This window comes from Bos indicus x Bos taurus, chromosome 8 (genome assembly GCF_003369695.1).
Source record: "Bos indicus x Bos taurus breed Angus x Brahman F1 hybrid chromosome 8, Bos_hybrid_MaternalHap_v2.0, whole genome shotgun sequence".
Lineage (NCBI taxonomy): Eukaryota > Metazoa > Chordata > Mammalia > Artiodactyla > Bovidae > Bos > Bos indicus x Bos taurus.
The window spans coordinates 65,346,552-65,368,589 of NC_040083.1; the positions used below are offsets into that span (position 1 = coordinate 65,346,552).

The 22,038-nt window shown below is 43.7% G+C and overlaps 1 protein-coding gene across 1 annotated transcript in view; it reads left to right on the forward strand.

The window, feature by feature from the left end:
* Nucleotides 1-13,325, forward strand: part of LOC113897461 (testis-expressed protein 10-like) — a 32,981-nt gene extending 19,656 nt beyond the window's left edge. The window contains exons 7-9 of the mRNA XM_027550215.1: nucleotides 2,058-2,239; nucleotides 6,770-6,882; nucleotides 12,211-13,325. Of these exons, the coding sequence (XP_027406016.1) occupies nucleotides 2,058-2,239; nucleotides 6,770-6,882; nucleotides 12,211-12,284 (369 nt within the window). The 3' untranslated portion in view covers nucleotides 12,285-13,325. The remainder of the gene's footprint in view (nucleotides 1-2,057; nucleotides 2,240-6,769; nucleotides 6,883-12,210) is intronic.
* The last annotated feature ends 8,713 nt before the right edge of the window (nucleotides 13,326-22,038 follow it).

Below are 22,038 nucleotides of genomic sequence, written 5' to 3' on the forward strand. Positions count from 1 at the left end.
AATGACTGTTTATACAGCAGAGTCCAGGTGAGCTAGTGTACCATGATGTCCCCTGTCTGGATCTGGGGCAGTGAGGCAGTCAAGAGTAAGTGTGGTATTACCTTACTCCGTTGCAGATGATTTTCCTTGGTTATGTCTGAATGACCGGTCAAATCAAAGGGCAGGGGAAGGATAATTATAAAATGAACTCTGGTTTGTGCATTTAATTTCCTGGGATGAGGGTGGTGCCTGATTAGCATTTTCCAGTCTGAATACTCAGGATCATGTAAATGTGATTGTTGGTATCAAGATTTTCTTTGGATGCAAGAAATAATCCTTTTAAATAATGTTTTTGGCCAACAGTAGAAATTGTAACATCTAGAAAATTTAAGAGACTTTGTCTTGAAGGGGATGTGGGGGATTGGATTGATAGTATTTTTTTTTAATTTTATTTTATTTTTAAACTTTACAATATTGTATTGGTTTTGCCAAATATTGAAATGAATCCACCACAGGTATACATGTGTTCCCCATCCTGAACCCTCCTCCCTCCCCATACCATCCCTCTGGGTCGTCCCAGTGCACCAGCCCCAAGCATCCAGTATCGTGCATCGAACCTGGACTGGCGACTTGTTTCATATATGATATTATACATGTTTCAGTGCCATTCTCCCAAATCATCCCACCCTCTCCCTCTCCCACAGAGTCCAAAAGACTGTTCTGTATACATCAGTGTCTCTTTTGCTGTCTCGTATACAGGGTTATTGTTACCATCTTTCTAAATTCCATATATATGCGTTAGTATACTGTATTGGTGTTTTTCTTTCTGGCTTACTTCACTCTGTATTATAGGCTCTAGTTTCATCCACCTCATTAGAACTGATTCAAATGTATTCTTTTTAATGGCTGAGTAATACTCCATTATGTATATGTACCATAGCTTTCTTATCCATTCATCTGCTGATGGACATCTAGGTTGCTTCCATGTCCTGGCTATTATAAACAGTGCTGCAATGAACATTGGGGTACACGTGTCTCTTTCCCTTCTGGTTTCTTCAGTGTGTATGCCCAGCAGTGGGATTGCTGGGTCATAAGGCAGTTCTATTTCCAGTTTTTTAAGGAATCTCCACACTGTTCTCCATAGTGGCTGTACTAGTTTGCATTCCCACCAACAGTGTAAGAGGGTTCCCTTTTCTCCACACCCTCTCCAGCATTTATTGCTTGTAGATTTTTGGATTGCAGCCATTCTGACTGGCGTGAAATGGTACCTCATAGTGGTTTTGATTTGCATTTCTCTGATAATGAGTGATGTTGAGCATCTTTTCATGTGTTTGTTAGCCATCTGTATGTCTTCTTTGGAGAAATGTCTGTTTAGTTCTTTGGCCCATTTTTTGATTGGGTCGTTTATTTTTCTGGAATTGAGTTGTAGGAGTTGCTTGTATATTTTTGAGATTGTTTGTCAGTTGCTTCATTTGCTACTATTTTCTCCCATTCTGAAGGCTGTCTTTTCACCTTGCTAATAGTTTCCTTTGTTGTGCAGAAGCTTTTAAGTTTAATTAGGTCCCATTTGTTTATTTTGCTTTTATTTCCAATATTCTGGGAGGTGGGTCATAGAGGATCCTGCTGTGATGTATGTCGGAGAGTGTGATAGTATTTCTTGAATTTAAATATTTTCAGAGTCATTTCAGGTAGCAGTTAGTTGTCAGAGGAAAACGGGACCTTAAGGTGTGGTGGGGGGCATGGCACGTATTGTGGTTGTACCGATTTCCACCAGTAGTAGTAGTAGTGTAGTCGTTAAGTCATCTCCGACTGTGTGACCCATGGACTGTAGCCTGCCAGGCTTCTGTGTCCGTGGGATTCTCCAGCAAGGATGTTGGAGTAGGTTGCCATTCCCTTCTCCAGGGGATCTTCCCAAACCAGGGATTAAACCTGGATCTTCCCACATTACAGGCAGATTCTTTACCATCTGAGCTACCAGTAGTGATGGGAGGTTAATTGTCCAGGTGATGGTGTTTGTTTTTATTCTGGGGAGAAGGGCTGTTGTGAAGAGGTCATTAACCTCATTTTTCTCTGCCTAGGTTGGATTGACTGTAATTCCTGACAGCACGGCTGGCTGTGTTTTGGGTGTTATCTGTAAGCTCCTGGATCATACGTGTGTACTTAGTGAAACTCTACTGCCGTTTCTGGCTTCTTGTTGCTATAGTCTGCTTTATTTTCTGCTTACTTTAGAGAAAGGAGAAGCAGAACATCTAAGAAAAAGGTAACAGTTTTGTACTCTTAAACTTTTAATTTTTTTCCTACTTGCTCAACTCCCTTCAGTCAATCAATCCATAAAAGATATTTCCAAAATCTACTTCTTTTTTAGAGTTTGTATATCCCTCGCTACCTGCTTCTTTGTTCTTTTGTGAATCCCCTTTGTGATGAGGTATACCAGTCTTAGTTTTTGTTTTTTCTTGTAAGCTACAAATTTGAAAAGTTAGATGGTATTATAGAGTTTCTTGGGAGCGTTCCTTAACTTTGCCATAGATCTGGCAAGAAAATTCTATGTTTTAGAAGAATGGACTTATTAATACGAGCCTTTGTATTTTGTTTGGGCTTCATTAGAACTAGCCACGGAGAAGGCAATGGCACCCCACTCCAGTACTCTTGCCTGGAAAATCCCATGGATGGAGGAGCCTAGTAGGACATGACTGAGCGAGTTCACTTTCACTTTTCACTTTCATGCATTGGAGAAGGAAATGGCAACCCACTCCAGTGTTCTTGCCTGGAGAATCCCAGGGACGGGAGAGCCTGGTAGGCTGCCGTCTATGGGGTCGCACAGAGTTGGACACAACTGAAGTGACTTAGCAGTTAGCAGAACTAGCCAGAGTCAAATTTTAAATTCATGGGTTTAAGGAAATTGTTCTAAGATGCTGGTGTTTTTTAATTATTACTTTTGTTCCTATATAATTTTTGGACTAAAGCTTCTAGGATAGTATGGAAGATTTCACTTTCATTTTCAAAAAGTGTTCTCATGCTTATGTTCTTTTCGGTATGCTGTTTACAGTTCATTGCAAGAAGGTTATTAAACAGTCTTAAGAGATGATCACATATAAGAAAATAAAAATCATTCTGTCACATTTTGACATTTGCCTTTCAAGTCTTTTTTGAGCTTTTAAGTGTCATAGAAATATGTCATACATATGATTATATGAAACATTTAAATAGTTTAAAGAGTATAAACCGAACATCCATTTAGCTAAATTCCAGGTTTAGGAATAGAATGTCGTCAGCATGCACTCTGTCCATGTCCTTTCCATAGTTAAATTTCTCTTTTACACCTCCAGAGATCACTTCTGTGTTAGTACTTTGCTGCCTTTTTATATAAAAATTTTATGTGCATTTATAAACAGTGCATTTTTGTTTTGCATGTTTTAAGAGTTTGATATAAAAGGAATCATAGTGTATTTTTTTATGACTTGATTTGCATCATCATGAGAGTTACTTATGTTGATTTAAGGATGTAATTCATTTTGTTTCTCTATACCAGGAGTCAGCAAACTTCTTTCTATGTAAAGAGTCAGATGGTGAATATTTTAGGTTTTTGTCAGAACTTGTCAGAACTACTCAGCACTCCTGATGCTATGAAAGGAGCATCACATGATACATAAATGAATAGGTGTGCTGTGTTCCAATAAAATTTTATTTACAAATACAGGCTGCAAGCAGGATTGGCTGTGGTCTGGTACCCGTGCTCTGTAGTATTCCGCTTTATGAATGTACTGTAACTTACTGATGGGGATTTTTCCCACAAAGTGTTGTGTGTATTTAAAACTTGGTAGATTTCACTGTTGATATCCTGTAAAAATTACACATAAATAAATAGATCTGATGGTACTTTTCTTACACATCATCAAATTTTAGGTCTCATAGCCCAAGAAAAACCTTTGTAAATAGCAAGGAACTTCTCTGGGTTATAAAAACTTTATAATGAACATCCCCATTTATGAAATACGTATTTTGATATTTGTCATTTCCTGTCACTTGAAATATAGGCCCTTCGTGGTATACTTATGTTTCAGAGGTCTTCTTAGTTTCTTTTTTTTTTTTTAATTTAATTTTATTTTTTAACTTTACAATATTGTATTGGTTTTGCCATATATCGAAATGAATCTGCCACAGGTATACATGTGTTCCCCATCATGAACCCTCCTCCCTCCTCCCTCCCCATATATATATGGAATCTTCTTAGTTTCTTATAGAACATTCTGCTTTGATTGTATGTGGTTGGACTGAAAAAAATTCTGTGTGTTTAATACATTTTGCCTGTTTAAAAATTCTGTTTTAAAAGTGTTTTGTGCTGGCTATTGAAAAGTTTGATACTACCAGGACCATACCATGCATCTCTGGATGACATTACTTAGGCACAAGAAAGGATTGGCAGCCCGAGCCTTAGGTACTTAAGTTTCCCTTTTGGGCTGCTCCTACCCTTCTACACAAGGTAATTGTGGGATTACAGATAATGAGAGTGCCAGTCAAACTACTGGGAACTTTTGATTTCACAAGTGCTAACCAAAAAATCGGGCTCGACCAATTGAGGTATTCAAAACTGTAGCCACAGTTCTCTGAAGAAACTGTTGTATTGTTTCCTGGACTCTGTTAATAAATGAAAGATCTGCTCTTCAACTGAGCCCTCTTGTCTTGTAGATAATAGTCTGTTCTTTTCTATGGTTTTTGACTCTTTTCTCTTTGTTGTCTTGAAAGTCAGGTTATATCCTAGCGTAGGTTTGTTATTATTTACCCTGCTTGAGACTTAACTTCACTCTTTAATCTGCAAAAGCATCAATTCTTCGGCATCAGCTTTCTTTATGGTCCAACTCTCACATCCATACATGACTACTGGAAAAAACCATAGCTTTGACTAGGTGGACCTTTGTTGGGAAAGTAATGTCTCTGCTTTTTAATACACTGTCGAGGTTTGTCATAGCTTTTCTTCTGAGGAACAAGCGCCTCTTAATTTCATGACTGCAGTCACCAGCTGCAGTGATTTTGGAGCCTAAGAAAACAGTTAGCCACTGTTTCCATTCTTTCTCCATCTCTTTGCCATGAAGTGAAGGGGCTGGATGCCATGATCTTAGTTTTTTGAATGTTGACCTTTAAGCCAGCTTTTTCACTCTCCTCTTTCATTTTCATCAAGAGGCTCTTCAGTTCCTCTTCATTTTCTGCCATAAGGGTGGTGTCATCTGCATATGTGAGGTTATTCAGATGACAACCTTGATTCCAGTTTGTGCTTCGTCCAGCCCAGCATTTCACATGATGTTCTCTGCATGTAAGTTAAATAAGCAGGGTGACAATATACAGCCTTCACCTACTCCTTTTCCAATTTGGAACCAGTCCATTGATCCATGTCCTGTTCTAACTGTTGCTTCTGGATTGGAATACAGATTTCTCAGGAGGCAGGTAAGGTGGTCTGGTATTCCCATCTCTTTAAGAATTTTCCACACTTTGTTGTGATCCACACAGTCAGAGGCTTTAGCATAGTTAATGAAGCTGAAGTAGATGTTTCTCTGGAACTCTCTTGCTTTTTCCATGACCCAAAGGATGTTGGCAATTTGATCTCTGGTTCCTCTGCCTTTTCAAACTCCAGCTTGTACATATGAAAGTTCATCGTTCATGTACTGTTGAAGCCTCACTTGGAGAATTTTGAGCATTACTTTGCTAGCATGTGAGATGAGTGCATTTATGCAGTAGTTTGAAGATTCTTTGGCATTGCCTTCTTTGGGATTGGAATGAAAACTGACCTTTTCCAGTCCTGTGGTGAGTTTCCAAATTTGCTGGCATATTGAGTGCAGCACTTTCACAGCATCATCTTTTAGGACTTGAAATAGCACAGCTAAATTCCATCACCTCCTCTAGCTTTGTTCATAGTGATGCTTCCTAAGGCCTACTTGACTTCACACTGCAGGATGTCTGGCTCTAGGTGAGTTATAGCACCACTGTGGTTATCTGGGTCATGAAGATCTTTTTTGTATAGTTCTTCTGTGTATTCTTGCCACCTCTTTTTAATATCTTCTGCTTCTGTTAGGTTCATACAATTTCTGTCCTTTATTGTGCCTATCTTTGCATGAAATGTTCCCTTGGTATCTCTAGTTTTCTTGAAGAGTTCTCTAGTCTTTCCCATTCTGTTGTTTTCCTCTCTCACTCTGCACTGATCCCTGAGGAAGGCTTTCTTCTCACTCCGTGCTCTTCTCTGGAACTCTGCATTCAGATGGGTGTCTTTCCTTCTCTCTTTGCCTTTCATTCCCTTCTTTTCTCAGATGTGGTAAGGCCTCCGCAGAAGCCATTTCGTCATCCCCAAGACCATCCCCAAGACAAAGCAATGCAAACAGGGTCCCTCCCAGGGCTCAGCAATTTCAAGACTCGTCCCCTATCATCTGTGGTGCCACCAGGCTTGCCCTCACCATAGGCAATCAGGGCACTCAAAGTCAGGGCAGAGTGCAGGCAAGTTAGAAGCTAGGTCAGAGGCCTGCTCTGCTCTGTCTCTGAAGCCTGAAAAAGACTATTTATTTAATTTCCCTAATAGTGGGGAGGTTTTGTCCCTGAGAAAGAGTTGAGGTCTGAGAACTGGAGAGACTGAGGAGTCCCACTATGAGGAGATATGACTCTGATGTTCCCAAATCCTTTAGACGTGTTCTCTGTTCCTTTGTGATGGTTTAGGATTCTTCTAGCAGTGGGAAGCTCATCTCAGTTTCATGTTTCACTGATGGGGTGAAGTGACCCTTTTTTTTTTTTTTTTTTAATTATTCCACAGCAAGCTGCAAAGCCATCAGATGGAGCCATGTGATCAGTGTGGACTCCAGCTGACCCCACAGCCACCTTCTGCCTCCCATGCATCCACTCAGGAATTTCTGAACTTTCTTAATGGTGAGTCTTCTGGCCTTTTCTCCCTCATTGTGAATCCTCCTGCTAACAAAACAAGCTGTGAAAATTAAGAAAAGTAAACCGTAACTATAATTGGAGTCTGCAAGGTCTAAAGAGGGCGCTGTCACGCCCTGTCATTCATCCTCCATTACTTCAACCTGAAGAGGTCATTTACATATCCCAACAGGAAGAAATACACCTTGCATTCCCAAACTAGAAGTGCAGCCACATTACCACTCCAGCTGGAGGAGGGAAGACTTGCCTTTTGGCCAGCAACAAACCCAGCTAATAGAAAATTCTGCAGTTTAGCTAATGAGAAGCCATTGTCACCTGAATGTTTACTTTCCTCCACAGATGTTACACTTGTTCTCTTGCTGATGACTTATTTCCTTGTCCTGCTCTACTTAGCTTAGAACCCATCAATGATGTTTAACCCCTTGGAGTATATCCCTGTCTTTTGAATGAAATGCTGCCTGGTTCGTGAATCATTTACTAGAGTCAGTTTATTACAAATTCAAAGTAAATCTTCAACTTTACTCAGTTAATTTTTGTTTTTTAATATACTGGTTGCAGCAATGGGATCTCAAGGGAATTTCTGATGACATTTGGAGACAAGGAGGGACAACTGTGGTGCCCACACATCCTCTGAGTCCGCTGTCTTTCTTGGCATTCACGGAGGTTGTTAGTAAGCTCCTCTTGGTTTGAGCTCCATTCTCTTTGCATTTGTGCCCCTAATCTAATTGGCTTTCCTTTCAGGGCAGGTTGGCTTGGCTGGCAGATCATTCTGCCCGAGGCCAAACCCACCTATTAGATCAAATTTCCAGTGCACAGTAACATTTCTTGGTTGTTGCCAATCTATTTTTGAGTGGTAAACCCTAGCTCCTAATTTTGTTTGCTAGACCCCATGTTGGGAACTGCTGACAATGTAGTCTTTACTTCCCCATGTGTTGGAATCAGTATCAGCCCCTAGATTCTGCACTCAGAACTGTTGGTGACCAGCTATACTTCATTTTGCATAGAATCAGTCTGTAGTCCTCATTTCTTGGGATTTCCTGGTTCTATGCTCTTCCTCAGTACAAGGTTCTCTGGGAATTGGTGGTTGTGCATGCCAGGCCTTATTTAGGCAGGTGGTCATAGCATCTCTCGGGTAGTGCTGATATATTATGGCACAGGTTTGTTTGTCTTGTTTTGGGATGACAAACGCTAGCTAAGGAAATGGTAGCCATACCTCTGTTGAGCATACCACCTTCTGGCACACCAGTTATTTTATATTTTATATGTAAGAGCTATAGATCTTGAGGTTGTAGATATCTAGAAAGATGGCAAAATTTTACTAATATTGATCTAGAATTATAGTACTCATTGTTTGGAGTGTTCCAGTTAGACAAGATTTCATTTAAGGAAAACTCTAGAGAGCATCAGATGCCAAACTGGACGAGGAGAATGAGATGCCTACTTTAATTGATATGAAAAAGCTTCCAGAAAGTTTCAAGATTCCTAAATAAAGGCCTGTTTCTTTTAAGGACTCAGTACAAAAAGCTAATGAATGCATTGAAATGGGTGCATTACTCTATGTAGAATATTTAGCTAGTGAGAAGTTGCTATATGACACAGGGAGTTCTACCTCCTGCTCTTTGACAACCTAGAGAAGTGGGATGAGTTGGGGTGGGAGGGAGGTTAGAGAGGGAGTATATATATATGCATATACTTTTGGCTGATTCACATTCTTAAACTGCAAAATCAACACAACATTGTAAAGCATTTATCCTCTAAATAAAAATGTTTATAAAAAAATTAAAGAGACAAAAGTTACCTTACAAAAGAAGACTACAGACAGATGCAACTAAGGACTTCAATCCTACTGCCGACCTACCACGTCTTTTTCCACCTGAGTACTCATGTTTTACTAATTCGCTCTCTGAAATACATCTAAAGAGATGTTTAACTATTATCATTTAAGACAACTGTACGTGAGGTTTTAGGCGAGCCCCCTCACTTGTTCTTTACTCCTTGTCAGAACTGAACTGAGAGCTCTAGTCAAAGTATTCTTGAAACTTAAGGAGGAGCCCCAACATTTTTTGAAGAGCTAAGACTCATTGTCAGGGCCTGTGACCCCAAAGTGCTACATCTTTCTCAGCTCGCACACATGTTGGCAGGACCGGGAGAGGCCCCCAGATGGATGCAGGAAGCAAAATGGAAAACTCCTGGGATGATATTCAAGGGTTGGGAAGAATCCCCTGGGGGAGGGCGTGACAACCTACTCCAGTATTCTTGCCTGGAGAATCCCCATGGATAGAGGAGCCTGGCAGGGCTACAGTCTACGGGGTCACAAAGAGTTGGACATGACTTGAGCAACTAAGCAAGCACAGCAACCTTAAAAGGCTTCCAAAATAACAACTGACTTTTTATAAGCCATTTCTAAAATCATCCCTGCTCAGACTGATTGATCTATTATTTGATCATACAAACAAAAGAGGGAAGAGTCTGTGCCATTCTACAGCTAGTTTGGAAGCATTCTTTTTACTGCATTTGGGGTTCCATGTAATAAAAAGGACATTCAGCCAACTTTAGCTGCCCTGTTTATAAATGTATTATCTTCTGAGATAGTTGTTGTTCAGTCACCAAGTCCTGTCTGATTCTTTTCGACTTCATGGACTGCAGCACGCCATGCTTCCCTGTCCTTCGCTGTCTCCCTGAGCGTGCTCAAACTCACGTCCATTGAGTCAGTGTGCCATCCAACCATTTAATCCTCTGTCGCCCCCTTCTCCTCTTTCCCTCAGTCTTTCCCAGCATCAGGGTCTTTCCCTGTGAGTCAGATCTTTGCATTAGGTGGCCAAAATATTGGAGCTTCAGCTTCAGCACCAGTCCCTCCAATGAACACCCAGGACTGATCTCTTTTAGGATGGACTGGTTGGATCTCCTTGCAGTCCAAGGGACTCGCAAGAGTCTTCTCCAACACCACAGTTCAAAAGCATCAATTCTTCGGCATCAGCTTTCTTTATGGTGCAACTCTCATTTATACATGACTAGTGGAAAAACCATAGATTTGACTGTAAGGACTTTTGTCAGCACAATGATGTCTCTGCTTTCTAATACACTGTCTAGGTTTGTCATTGCTTTTCTTCCAAGGAGCAAACATCTTTTAATTTTGAGGCCCCACTTATCATCTGCATTGATCTTGGAGCCCAAGAAATGAAATCTGAACCGTCTTCATTTTTACCTCCATTTATTTGCCATGAAGTGATAGGACTGGATGTCATGATCATTGTTTTTGAATGCTGAGTTGGAACCCACCTGTTTCCTTCAACTCTTTCACTTTCATCAAGAGGCTGTTTACTTCCTCTAACTTTCTGTCATTAAAGTAGATCTGCATATCTGAGGTTATTGATATTTCTCCTAGCAATCTTGATTCCAGCTTTTGAGTCGTCCAGCCCAATATTTCATGTGATGTACTTCTGCATATAAGTTAAAAAAGCAGGGTGACTGCATTCAGCCTTGACACACTCCTTTCCCAATTTGGAACCAGTCTGTTGTTCCATGTCCATTTCTAACTTTGCTTCTTGTCCTGCATACAGGTTTCTTGGGAGAGAGCTAAGGTAGTCTTTTATTCCCATGTCTTTCATAATATTCCACAGTTTGTTGTGATCCACTCAGTCAAAGGCTTTAGCATAGTCAGTGAAGCAGAAGTAGATGTTTTTCTGGAATTCTCTTGCTTTTTCTATGATCCCACAGTTATAGGCAATTTGATCTCTGGTTCCTCTGCCTTTCTAAATCCAGCTTGTACATCTGGAAATTCTCAGTTCATGTACTGCTAAAGCCTAACTTGAAGAATTTTGAGCATAATCTTGCTATCATGTGAGATGAGTGCAATTGTATGGTAATTTGAACATTCTTTGGCATTGCCTTTCTTTGGGATTGGAATGAAAACTGACCTTTACCAGTCCTGTGGCCACTGCTGAGTTTTCCAATTTTGCTGGGATAGTGAGTGCAGCACTCTAACAGCATCATCTTTTAGGACTTTTAAATAGCTTAGCTTAAATTCAATCACCTCCACTCGCTTTGTTCATAGTATTGCTTCCTAAGGCCCAATTGACTTCACACTCCAGGATGTCTGGCTCTAGGTGAGAGATGACACCATCATGGTTATCTGGGTCATTAAGAGCTTTTTTGGACAGAGTTCTACTGTGTCCATGGAATTCTCCAGGCAAGAATACTGGAGTGGGTTGCCATACTCTCCTCCAGGGAATCTTTCTGACCCAGGGATGGAACCCACGTCTCTTATGTCTCCTGCATTGCAGGGGGGACTTTATCACCATGCCACCTGATTAAAATAAATCAGCCAAAAGAGCTCTCATATCAACCCTGCTTCTCTTAGAGGAAAGATTGTCATCCTGTGGATAATCTGACTTAACAATGGTAAACGCATGCCAGCTGTCATTTAAGTCAATTTTATCAAAGCAGGGGGACTAGTTGCTTATGAGCAATGAAAAGTATGTCTGTGATATCACTGAAGTCCCTCTTTGGAAAGGCTGGATATACAATGTGAGGATTTTGATGATTGCTGTACACGTTGTGTATGTTAATGCACACTTTGATTATTTATGTAAACTTTGTTCAATTCAGATGTGAAGTCCCTTCTGGTCATATTATTAGGGGATGAGTATACATCAAAATAGACTATATGATATCTTTTTGTAAATTCCACACTATTTGAGGCAAAGTATCCTTTTTTAGGCCTGGAATGAACATAAAATGGAGGCTGTTTGAGTCTTGGAAATTGTACATTTTGAAGAATTATTTAAATACTGAATCTTCTTTTATAATTAATTCTTCAGTTTAAGCTATGTTACCTGGACATTAGAATTTTATCATATGTTGGAAATATGCATAATATCATTTGAGGGTATTACCATATTTTGAGAAAGAAATAAGTGTATTTTTGCAGGAGACCAAAAAGGAATATTGCCAGATAGATGATTCATTTGAAAAACATACACATTTTCATTGAAAAATAAAACCCAAGCCTGACACAAGCTGTTTTGTACAAAATGCTGCGTTAGTTGCACAGCCCCCTGGGAGGTGAATGAAACTGCACACACCTTGTTGCTGCTTTATTTTGTTCTACAGCCCATTTGCTACAGTCCTTCACCTTGTTTCCAAAGTAAAGAAATCTGCATCTTGAGTTCAGATCTTATCCTCCTTGGATAAGAAAAGAAAAAAATGCGATCTTGGCACCATCTGACAGGAAGATGAATAAAATGGGACAAATAAGATACTTTCATGGGAAGTTGGCAGCATTGAACTCATGTTTAAAATCTGTGATTCTCTAAGCCATGGACAGAGCTGAAGTTAATGAAGATCTGTGGAGGAAAGACTTCTGCAGGTCTGCACATAGAACACTGTGACTCTTTGTTCAGAGGCAATGGTAACAAAGGACAGAAGGTATGAGCATTTCCCCAGCAGAGACCCCACCCCCACCCCCGTTTAGGACAATGCTGGTGATGTCTGGATGTCTTGGAGTTCTGGGGGCAGGAGTCGGGGCTGGACACCATCTCTGGTCCTTCTCCTGTGCTGCCAGTTTGTTAACTGATACCAGAATCACCATGATGGACCTGTCGGTGGGGGGATACTCAAATCCTAAAGAACACCTGTGAGGCGTGTGCGTGGGAGGTCTCAGACAGAGGTCTCTCTGGGATGCTCTGAGAGGTCTCTGGGTGAGATTGCTCAGAGTAGGTGTGGGGGAGGTCTCCATGTGGGGACAGTGTGGGTCTCTCTGTGGAGACTCTTAGTGAGGGGACCTTAATTGCTTGCTGTTCTTCCCCTTACAGCAGGAGAAGGGCACAGGGATTTTCCCCTTCCGGTTTCTTGCTGTCCTGTTGGTGTCCCTCTGTGTCACTTATCCCCACAGGTGTCTTTGGACTCAGCGCCCCCGCCCTCAGCACTCACCTCTCAATGCCTCTGAGAGGACCAGGCAGCGCCTAGGCTCAGAGTCTCTGCTTTATGGCTCCCTCCCGCCTGAGCGCTGGAGGCCACTCTGTGTCCTGGTTTCAGCCTCTCCCTTAGGTCCTGGCTGAGCCCCCACTGCTGTACGCACCCTGGGGGATGGGACCCAGAGGCAAGACTTGGCTACAGGTAGAAACCACAGCACAAGTAGGCCTGTGCACCCTTCCCTGCAAACCTGGTCCTTGTCTCACATGTGGGGGCCCTTGTCCCACATGTGGGGTCCTAACAGGCATGGGGGCAGGGCCATTCCAGCTGTCACCTGGATCAGAGGCCCTCCTTGGAGCTGGTCTCTCCACAGCCTTAGTGACTATGACACAAAGCCCTGAATCACTCTAAGAATTGCTCTTGTCTCCCTGCTTTCCAGGGCTTCCATCATGGCTCAGATGGTGAAGAATCTGCCTGCAATTCAGGAGCCCTGGGTTCGATATCTGGGTCAGGAAGATTCCTTGGAGAAGGGAATGGCTACCCACTCCAGTATTCTTGTCTGGAAAATTACATGGACAGAGGAGCGTGGTAGGCTACAGTCCATGGGTCTTAAAGAGGTGGACATGACTGAGTAACTTAACACTTTGCTGTGTAGATGGGTCCTAGGGAAGAAAGCTGACCGCTCCCTTCTCCACAGGTCACTTGCCACCTGCTGGGTAACACATCGTATCTGCTGGCTTTCTCCTCTTCCAGGCTTTGGGCTGGGCAAGGTTAATAACAAGTGAGACTTGCTACGACTTCAGCAGAGCCCTTGGGCCTATTGAGTCCCACCTGTCCTCTGGGAGCCTCCTTGGGCCACATGCATAGGTAGAGGCCCCAGACCGCGAGTCTGTCCTGAGCTCCCCGTCCCGTGAAAGCTGATTAACTACACTGTGGAGAAGTGAAGACTCCTTGCTCTGAGGCTCCTCTGTCTCTGGGAGCCTGGCCCTCTGTCAGGGACTCCAGGTGGCCTCCTTCTTTCTGGGCTCTGGGAGCTAGAGTAGAAGGGAGACTCTGGGGTGGGGCCACCAGGAGTCAATGGGCCCCTAACTTCTTTCCTCTGGGCCTGTAGACACTGGTGGGACACCAGGGGCTCCTTGGTCACTGCACCATCTACAGACAGCTCTGCCCCCTGCCTCCTTTCCCCGCGTCCAGCACTAGGTGCACAGTGTCCCACTCAGACAGTGAGGTGACTGCACACAAAGACATGCCCCTGCCCATTCCCTGGCAGAGGTGGGTGCTATGGGCAGGGCTGTCCTCTTCTCCAGGGTGGAGGTGGACTGGCCTTTGGAGGCCTCCATGCTCCACACCGCACACGCTTAGAGCTGAGAGTGTGTGGGCCTCATCCTCGCCACTGCTCCAGAGCACGAGAAGGACAGAGGATGGGCGACAGGCCTGGCCCATCTCATTACAGCCCATCTGGAAGAGGAGGGGCTTCCAGGACAGAGCCATCTAATCCCACCACTACACGGGGGCGATCTCTCACCCTGGACCCCGGGCCAGCAGTGCCCCAAACTCCCTCCTTATTCTGACATGTGAATTTTCTCTGACGCTTTCTGAGCCTGAGGGGAATTTCAGCTTATGCAAACTCTTTCCCTACAGCCTCACAATTTCAGGGTAGAGAAATGGAGACCACAGAGCTAGATCCTGAGAAGAGGGGGGTCTTTAGGTTTAGTTCACTGTGACGTATCCTGAATGCTGTTGCTTGTTTCTGTAATGCTGGTATGGACACTGAGGTGCAGGGAGGGAATTAGGGTATGGATGAGTATCCATGCTGGGGTTCACTTTCCTTCCATGGCCTCGTCCCATATGGAAGTCAAAGCAGGCACCTGGGAAGAGTGGACCCTGATCCATTTCCTTCCCGCCAGCAGGGCACAGACAGAGCACCATTTCTCATGAGAAAAAACATTTCAGGAAACTAATTTTGTGGTAGGAAGAAGCTTTTAGCACACAGAGGATGTTCTAACATGAGAGAAAAACGTTCTCATATGCATGGTATGCATTTTTTTTGGAGAAGAGTTTTCCTTTCACAGAGCTGTGACAAGCATGTTCTGATTGACCAAAAGAGGTGTATTTCTGAAGAAGTGCCTTGGACAGTGGAGGGGATGGCCTGGGACACTTGTCACTCTTGATGGATGCTGGCAGGCCTGCCCGGAAGGGGACCTGATTCCCTGGGAGGGAAGGTCCAGTCCCTGGGACTGGTCCACTTACTCTTTGTAGGACAGCTGTGGCCCATGGGGGTAGCACACTGTTTGTCCCCCATTTGTCCCCCGTTTTTCCATCACTCTCCTTTGCTCTTTGTTGGAGAGAAACTTACGGTAGCAGTAAGCTGGTCCTAAGGGCCCTGGAGTTCTCCTTTGTACCAATGAAACTCGGAGCCATATTCAAAAGGAAGAAACTCGTGAAACTATGAGCATGTATCTTAGATCTTCTCACTTTGAACTCATTTTCCAATGACGTGCGGTACTTCTTGCCAACTGGATGACGGCTTTCAAGTGGAAGAACTTCCCTGTAGTTTTTGTACTCCTCAGAAGGCACGGAGTAGAATGGCACTTGTTTAACTGCTCTCACGATTTATCCTCCACCGTAGGCCCTGCAGTCAGGGAAGCATTCTTGCAGCCTGCTCCCCAGAGGTGCCGATAACCCTGGTGTAAACACTGCAAGGGAACTGAGCGCTATAGCGGAGTCTCCCTACGCTGACCAGGGCACAAGTAACCCCCAGGGTGAAAAACAGCACAGAGCGAACACCTGAGGGTTGAAGAATCTGTGTCTCCCTTACCTCAAAGTTCCTATAATTGATTCTAGAGACTCCCATGAGAGCTCCGCCCAAGCCAGGTTAGCCGATGGGGCTCTGCCCTCCTTACTGCAGCTAGAGCTCCTGTCTTTCTGAGGGAACAACCTGAACAGATGCTGGGAGCAGCTGTTGGATAATGGCCATCAGCCTGCCCACAGAGGGTGAGTGCATGCATGCAGACACGGGGCACACAGCCAACTGTCCCAGGAGGTCGCTGCAGGAGAGGAGAGAAGTGGAGGGTCCGGACACACTGGGGAGCTTCTCTGTCCATGGATTCTCACCAGGAACTTTCATATATCACTCTCTTCTTAAAACCAGCTCTTATGAGATGTGTTACTGTTGATTTTTACATTGCACATGTGACATTCATGCACTTGGATACAAGAGTTTTGGAGAACTCTACCTAAGCACAATATCCTTAAATTGGGAAAGTGTTTTTATGCCCTTTCATGCCCTTGGACTGCAGTTCCTTGGTTCTTATTTATGTCTGTCAAAAAACAGGAGGTCCTTTTCCCTCATAGGCCAAAAATTTCCATTAAAGAACAGTTCTGGCAAAGAATTTCAGACCTGGGAAACGCTCTGAGATACTGTCTGCTGACTCCATTCCTGGACTATCCAAATGCATTCACTCTACTAGAATACTTTTTCTTACTGTATTTATTTACTATATGACTCTCACATGTTTCCTTTCAGGTTTTTTTTAATCAATCACTTTAAGACTTGAAAATTTGGGTCAGTTTCAGTTGAGATAGCAGTAGCATGGGAATAATTTTATGCTCCCTTTCATTTTTATTATTTCTTGGAGAATTTTAGCTGCTGAATCTTAAAAAAAAAATAGTGGCAGAATCAACTTATTGACTTGGGTTGGTAATACTTTTGAAAGAAGATTCGATCATCAGATTCTTAGTGATCAATTCCAAGATTAGTACCATTTTTACTTCACAGGATACCTCTTAAAACCCTTGGTATCTAACAATACTGAGAGCCTCCAAGCACACAGATTGAAAACTCTACAAGACATAAGCATGGGATCCCACTGTACTTCTGCTGCTGCATTGCTTCAGTCGTGTCCGACTCTATTCGACCCCATAGACAGATGCCCACCAGGCTCCCCAGTCCCTGGGATTCTCCAGGCAAGGATACTGGAGTGGGTTGCTATTTCCTTCTCTAATGCATGAGAGTGAAAAGGGAAAGTGAAGTCGCTCAGTCGTGTCCGACTCTTAGCCACCCCATGGACTGCAGCCTACAGGCTCCTCCGTCCATGGGATTTTCCAGGCAAGAGTCCTGGAGTGGGGTGCCATCGCCTTCTCCGCACTGTACTTCTAATGTTCCATTATTCAGTAGAATGTGATTGGTCATCTGAGGTCTGTGATCCATACCCAGAGATTTTTTCCTCAGCAAACATTACCTGCCCCCACCTTTTTGCATGTTTGATTGATAACAAAAACCTGCAAGGAAACATAGTCAGAGATCATGGTCCAAAGGACTTCTAGTTACTCCCTTCTAATGCCTGTCTCCCCAAATTACTTTTGGACTGATTTAATTATATCTGCCTTGTGGTCTGAGATATTGATGGAGTACAAAATGATTGCAGACATGAGATGGGTTAATTTTTTCCACAATTTAATTTGTATGTCAGTGGCCCTGAGAAGACTTACTCAAATCCTCTTCAGAGCCATGAATGAGACTCGTAACAACTGATTTACAGGACAAAGGGAAGAACCAATAAGAAAGCCGGCCTTTCTGGAGTGCCAGGGTACAATATTTTGCCTCCCCATTCCTCTAGTATGAAGTTCCTGGTTAAAAATAATTTCATCTTTTCCCATGAGAAAAGCTCAAATAGTGAGAAATGTCTCCAAGTTGTTAATTTCTTCAACCCTTAATGTTTTTTGTTTTTTTTTTTAATTTTACTGTGATTTTCTTTAAATTGACTCACCTCATCTTCTTAACTAAGGTCAAGGGAGAGTGCACAGAGTGGCTAACCCAGAGAATAAAAAATAAAAAGTAAGGTGCATGTAAGAAGATATTTCTGTACGGAAGAGTAGTTAAAGACCTGGGAAATATCCAGATGGACAAGTCATTCCCTTCAAGTGACTGGTAAAACCCTCTGAAATTATATATATACATATATATATATATATATATATTTATATTTGAAATCTTTCAGATTTAGACTTAGGAAAAATGTTAGGAATCATGAGGAAGTAGGGCAGGAGTTAGGGACAAATTTCCTACACAATTATAACAAAGAGGAGGAAAGAAACGTGAGCTCTGGATTCCCAGTTCTCTTTTTCAGTATGGCCACTGTTAGGTTTTCATACACCTCTGCCCCTTTGAGGCATTTTTTTTTTCCTCTTTTTTTTTTTCACAAGGAGCAAAAGACTTTTTAAGCAGAAAGAAAAACTTCTATCCCAAGAGATTCTACTGCATTTTTAACTTTTCACGAAAGTTAAAAAGCAGTATAATGGAAAAAGGATAGAGTTTTTAACAAATATTAAAATTAACTCACAGTGGAACATAGATTTAAATGTAAAATTTTAAATTTTGAAACTTTTATTAAAAAGGTATGAGAAAATTTTTGGATCCTAGGGCTTGGTAAAGAGGTTTTACACATGAGAGCAGAAACATTACTCATAAAAGAGAAGATTGGATTTTTCTAAAATTCAGTATTTTCCTATCAGAAAGACTCTGTTAAGGATGAGAAGAAGCTATGAGTTTGGAGAAATTATTTGCAAGTCACACATCTGACAAAAGTCTTGTATCTAAAACGTATAAAAAACTATCAAAACTCAATAAAAATAGGCAAAATTCAATTAGAAAATGGGGGAAAGTTATGAAGAGATATTTCACCAAAGAGGACATGTGTTTGGCAAGGAAGTCATGAATAGATGTTCAAAACTCCTGGTCATTAATGAAACTCAAATTAGGAACACAATGAGAATAATGTTAATTTAGAACAGCTAAAATGAAAATTAACTTTATTGTTATAGAGTATGCCATGAAATTGGATTTCTCATAGTGTTACTAATGGAACTGTAAAATCATAAAGTCACTCTGGAAAGCAGTTTGTCTATTTCTTAAAAAAAAACTAAATATGTACTTACCATATGGTCCAGCAATTGCATCCCTGGCTGTTTACTCCAGGAAAATGAACACAGGGTAACAGGCATCTGGGTACAGTCTGCAGGAGTACAAAGAACAAAGATATTCAAGTTCTGTAAGAAAGTCAAGATTTCAATTCCTGTTCCCACTGATTCCTACCTATGTCATTTCTGAAAAACTACTTAACCCTGCTAGGCTTCCATTTATCTTCAAAAAGCAGCTAAAACAAGATAATGCTGAGCACTAAGTCAGTTTCAGGCAATGGGGAACTGGCTGGGCTGGAGTTAACATTTGGTCCATCTGTTACACAGATGAGGTGTGTGTTGGGATCCCCTGATTAGAGATCTAAGGACAACCAGGAGGGACAGAGGACCACCTAACTCCAGAAATAAGGTGTATGAAGGCCAGCCTCCAGGGCACAGACAGCCTGAGGATGCTGGAGTTGGGAAGAAAATAAGAACTTAGGACCAGTGGAGTGGCTACAAGTGCAGCTAAGCTGCCTGAGCTCCCCTGATCTGGGGAATGTGTGTGGACCACGTGGTGTGGTAGTAGCTCACTGACTCCAAGGGCCTGAGCAGTCTTGCCTGAGGATCCATAACTGAGTTCAACAAGAGAGGGAATGCTAGTCTCCCCCCTTCCAGACACTGCTGGGCTCCTAAGGGCTGATGCTGGTGGTGGACACATGGCTAAGCATGGTGGTACCTCAGTGGTAGAACTCCACCCAGAGGCAGGGACGGTGGAAATGTGTGGATGCTGGGAATGCACCTCCAAGCTCATCTTGGGGAGGGAGTTCCTGCGCAAGTTCCTGGCTCCAGCCAGTGGGATCCGTGTGAGAGTCCATGTGAGTCCATTTGTGCTCATCTGCCAGTGAGAGTCCGGGATATGTGGGCAATGCCAGGATTGGAAAGAATTTGGCCTGAATCTTTTGAATAGCATCTAGTCCATATTGGCTATGTGCTAAAGGGGAACTTTACCAGATTATCAGGAATTCTGAAGGCTGGGACAAGTGCATTGTGAGGCTTCCTGGATTCTGCTGGCTACACAAGGACTCTGTGTCAGGCAGACTAGCAGGAAAGATGATGAGAGCATTGCTGCAAGGCTTATAGGCAGGGTCACTGAGTCCTGAGTCAGCTAAGCAGAAAGGAGTCCTAGGCTCATACTGCTGAAGGTGTGTGGATACCTTGGGACAGGCTGGCCTGGGCCCCTGGCCAGAAGGGAGCGGTCATGTGGGGTTGAGGGCCAGGAAGGTTCCTGTTGTCTAAGCCACATTGCTTGTGATATTTGTTATGGCAGCTGGAGCTGACTGATGTCCTTCCTCCGAAGTCTGTGCACTCCCACAGTAGGAATGGTGCGTGCAAGTGGAGACGCCCTTTCTCCCCAGCTGGGCTCCAGTGTCCCCACCCCCGCCCTCCTCCTGCTGCAATGTTCCTGCCAGTTGCTGTTCCCTTGTCTGGAGGGTCAGACGACAAACCTCAAGTGAAGGGGTGAGTGCTGAGGATCAGGAGGAGCAATAGGGCCCCAAGACAGGATTGGGATGAGTCTTCCATTTTTATTTGGTGTTTCAAGCTTGGTTTGTGGGGGTCGCAGCTGATGGACAGGAAAGTCAAGAAGGGACCACTGGAGGGGGGAAGGTTCCAGCAAGGAGGCTGTTGTGGAAACTGGGTCTGTGGAGGAGAGCAGACGTGGGCTCAGGGAGGGGTGTGAGTCTCTGGATCTCATCCATCCAGTTGGTGACGTTGGTGAAGATGCTAGGGTAGATGGGGTGTCGGCAGTCAAAGCCCCAGCTGGCCAGCCCCATCAGAACCCAAAACTAGTGAAGTCACAGATCAGGGGCCCCTCAGAATCACTCTAGGAAAGAAATGGGAGTTCAGGTGGGTTACTGAGCCAGGTCTGAGAAGACCAGGTAGCAAAGTGGGGCTTATGAGTCTCTGCCCTCCAGCCTCACTTGGGTGGGACAGCTGTGAAATTCCAAGCACCAGCCTCCCACTCTGACCAGCCTGATTAAGTCATGCTGGTAAGCACTGGAATCATGCTTCAGGAAGTTTGTGATCGACCCTCAGAACAATCACAAATGTAAATCCATCAATATACGGAGGTTTTCTCTTAGAAAGCACTCTCTAAGGCCAAGAAGGGACAGCTACAGGATTTGATGCAGAGAGAGCTGGTGTGTGAGTGGAAACTGGCCAGCCGAAGCTGCAATAGACATGGCTTTTGCAAACTGAGCTGCAGCAGCACATCCCCACCTGAGTCGTCATCCTTTTTTATTCATTTAGTCAAGCCTTTAGTTTTCTTTCAACTTCTTGGTTGAGTTTCTTCAGAAAGTGCCCATACCCAGGCCTGGTGGAGGCAGCCTGTATTGCTCAGGGAGTAGCTGAGGGTCTCCTGAAAGCCTCTGGGAGTTACTGGAGTCCTGAAATGCTGTCAGGGCAGGACCATCTGGGTGGAAACTCCCTCACTTCACCAGCAAAACGGAAGGTTTCATCGTTGGAGGTGGGTAGAGGAGCAGGGGCCATAGCTGTGCTTGGTCCCCTTCAAGCACCTGTCCAACACACACATCCAGCATCCAGGGCAGCTTCTGCCCTTGAGCACAGGAGTGACATGACGAAGTTCCTCTTTCATGAAGCTTTTGTAAAGAATCCAACTAGGCTGCCATTGTCAGACGTGACATGTGGAAGCAAGCCACGGAAAGGACAGGACAGGAAGGGAAGGACATTTCATAGGGTGGAAGCATGGAGCTTTCCCAACCTGAGATTCTAAATAGGACAACCCAACTTTCTGATGCTGGAGCAGAGGGAGCAGTGAGTGCAGACGAGGAGAGGAGGGATGGCCAGGTGGGTGGGAGGAAGAGCAATGACAAGTGGGAAGCAAGGCGGGTAGACAGGACTCAGGTTCCCAGGGCTTTTAGGTGGGGGTTGGAGTTGACACCCATGGAGAACTGCTGGGTCAGTCTAGCACCTGGATTGCTCTGGTGCTGTGTGGAGAATGAACCTGTTTGGAGGCAGCTACAGGAGAGAAGGTGAGAGATTATGTGTGGGGAGGGGCCAGGGCGGTAAGAAACAGTCAGATTTGGGACAATATATTGAAGGACGCAACAGGACCTGTCAAAGTTGAGCCTGTCTCACCAACCATGGAAGAAGTGTAGCGGGGAGGAGCAGGCTGAGCACAGAGCCCTGGGTTCTCCAGCGTTTAGAGGTAGGAGGGGAGGGGACCAGTGCAGAGTGGAGTAGCTGGCTGGTCCTGGTGCCCAGAACGGCAGTAAGACTTGGTCAAGTGCTGAATGAGAGGAGGACTTGGGG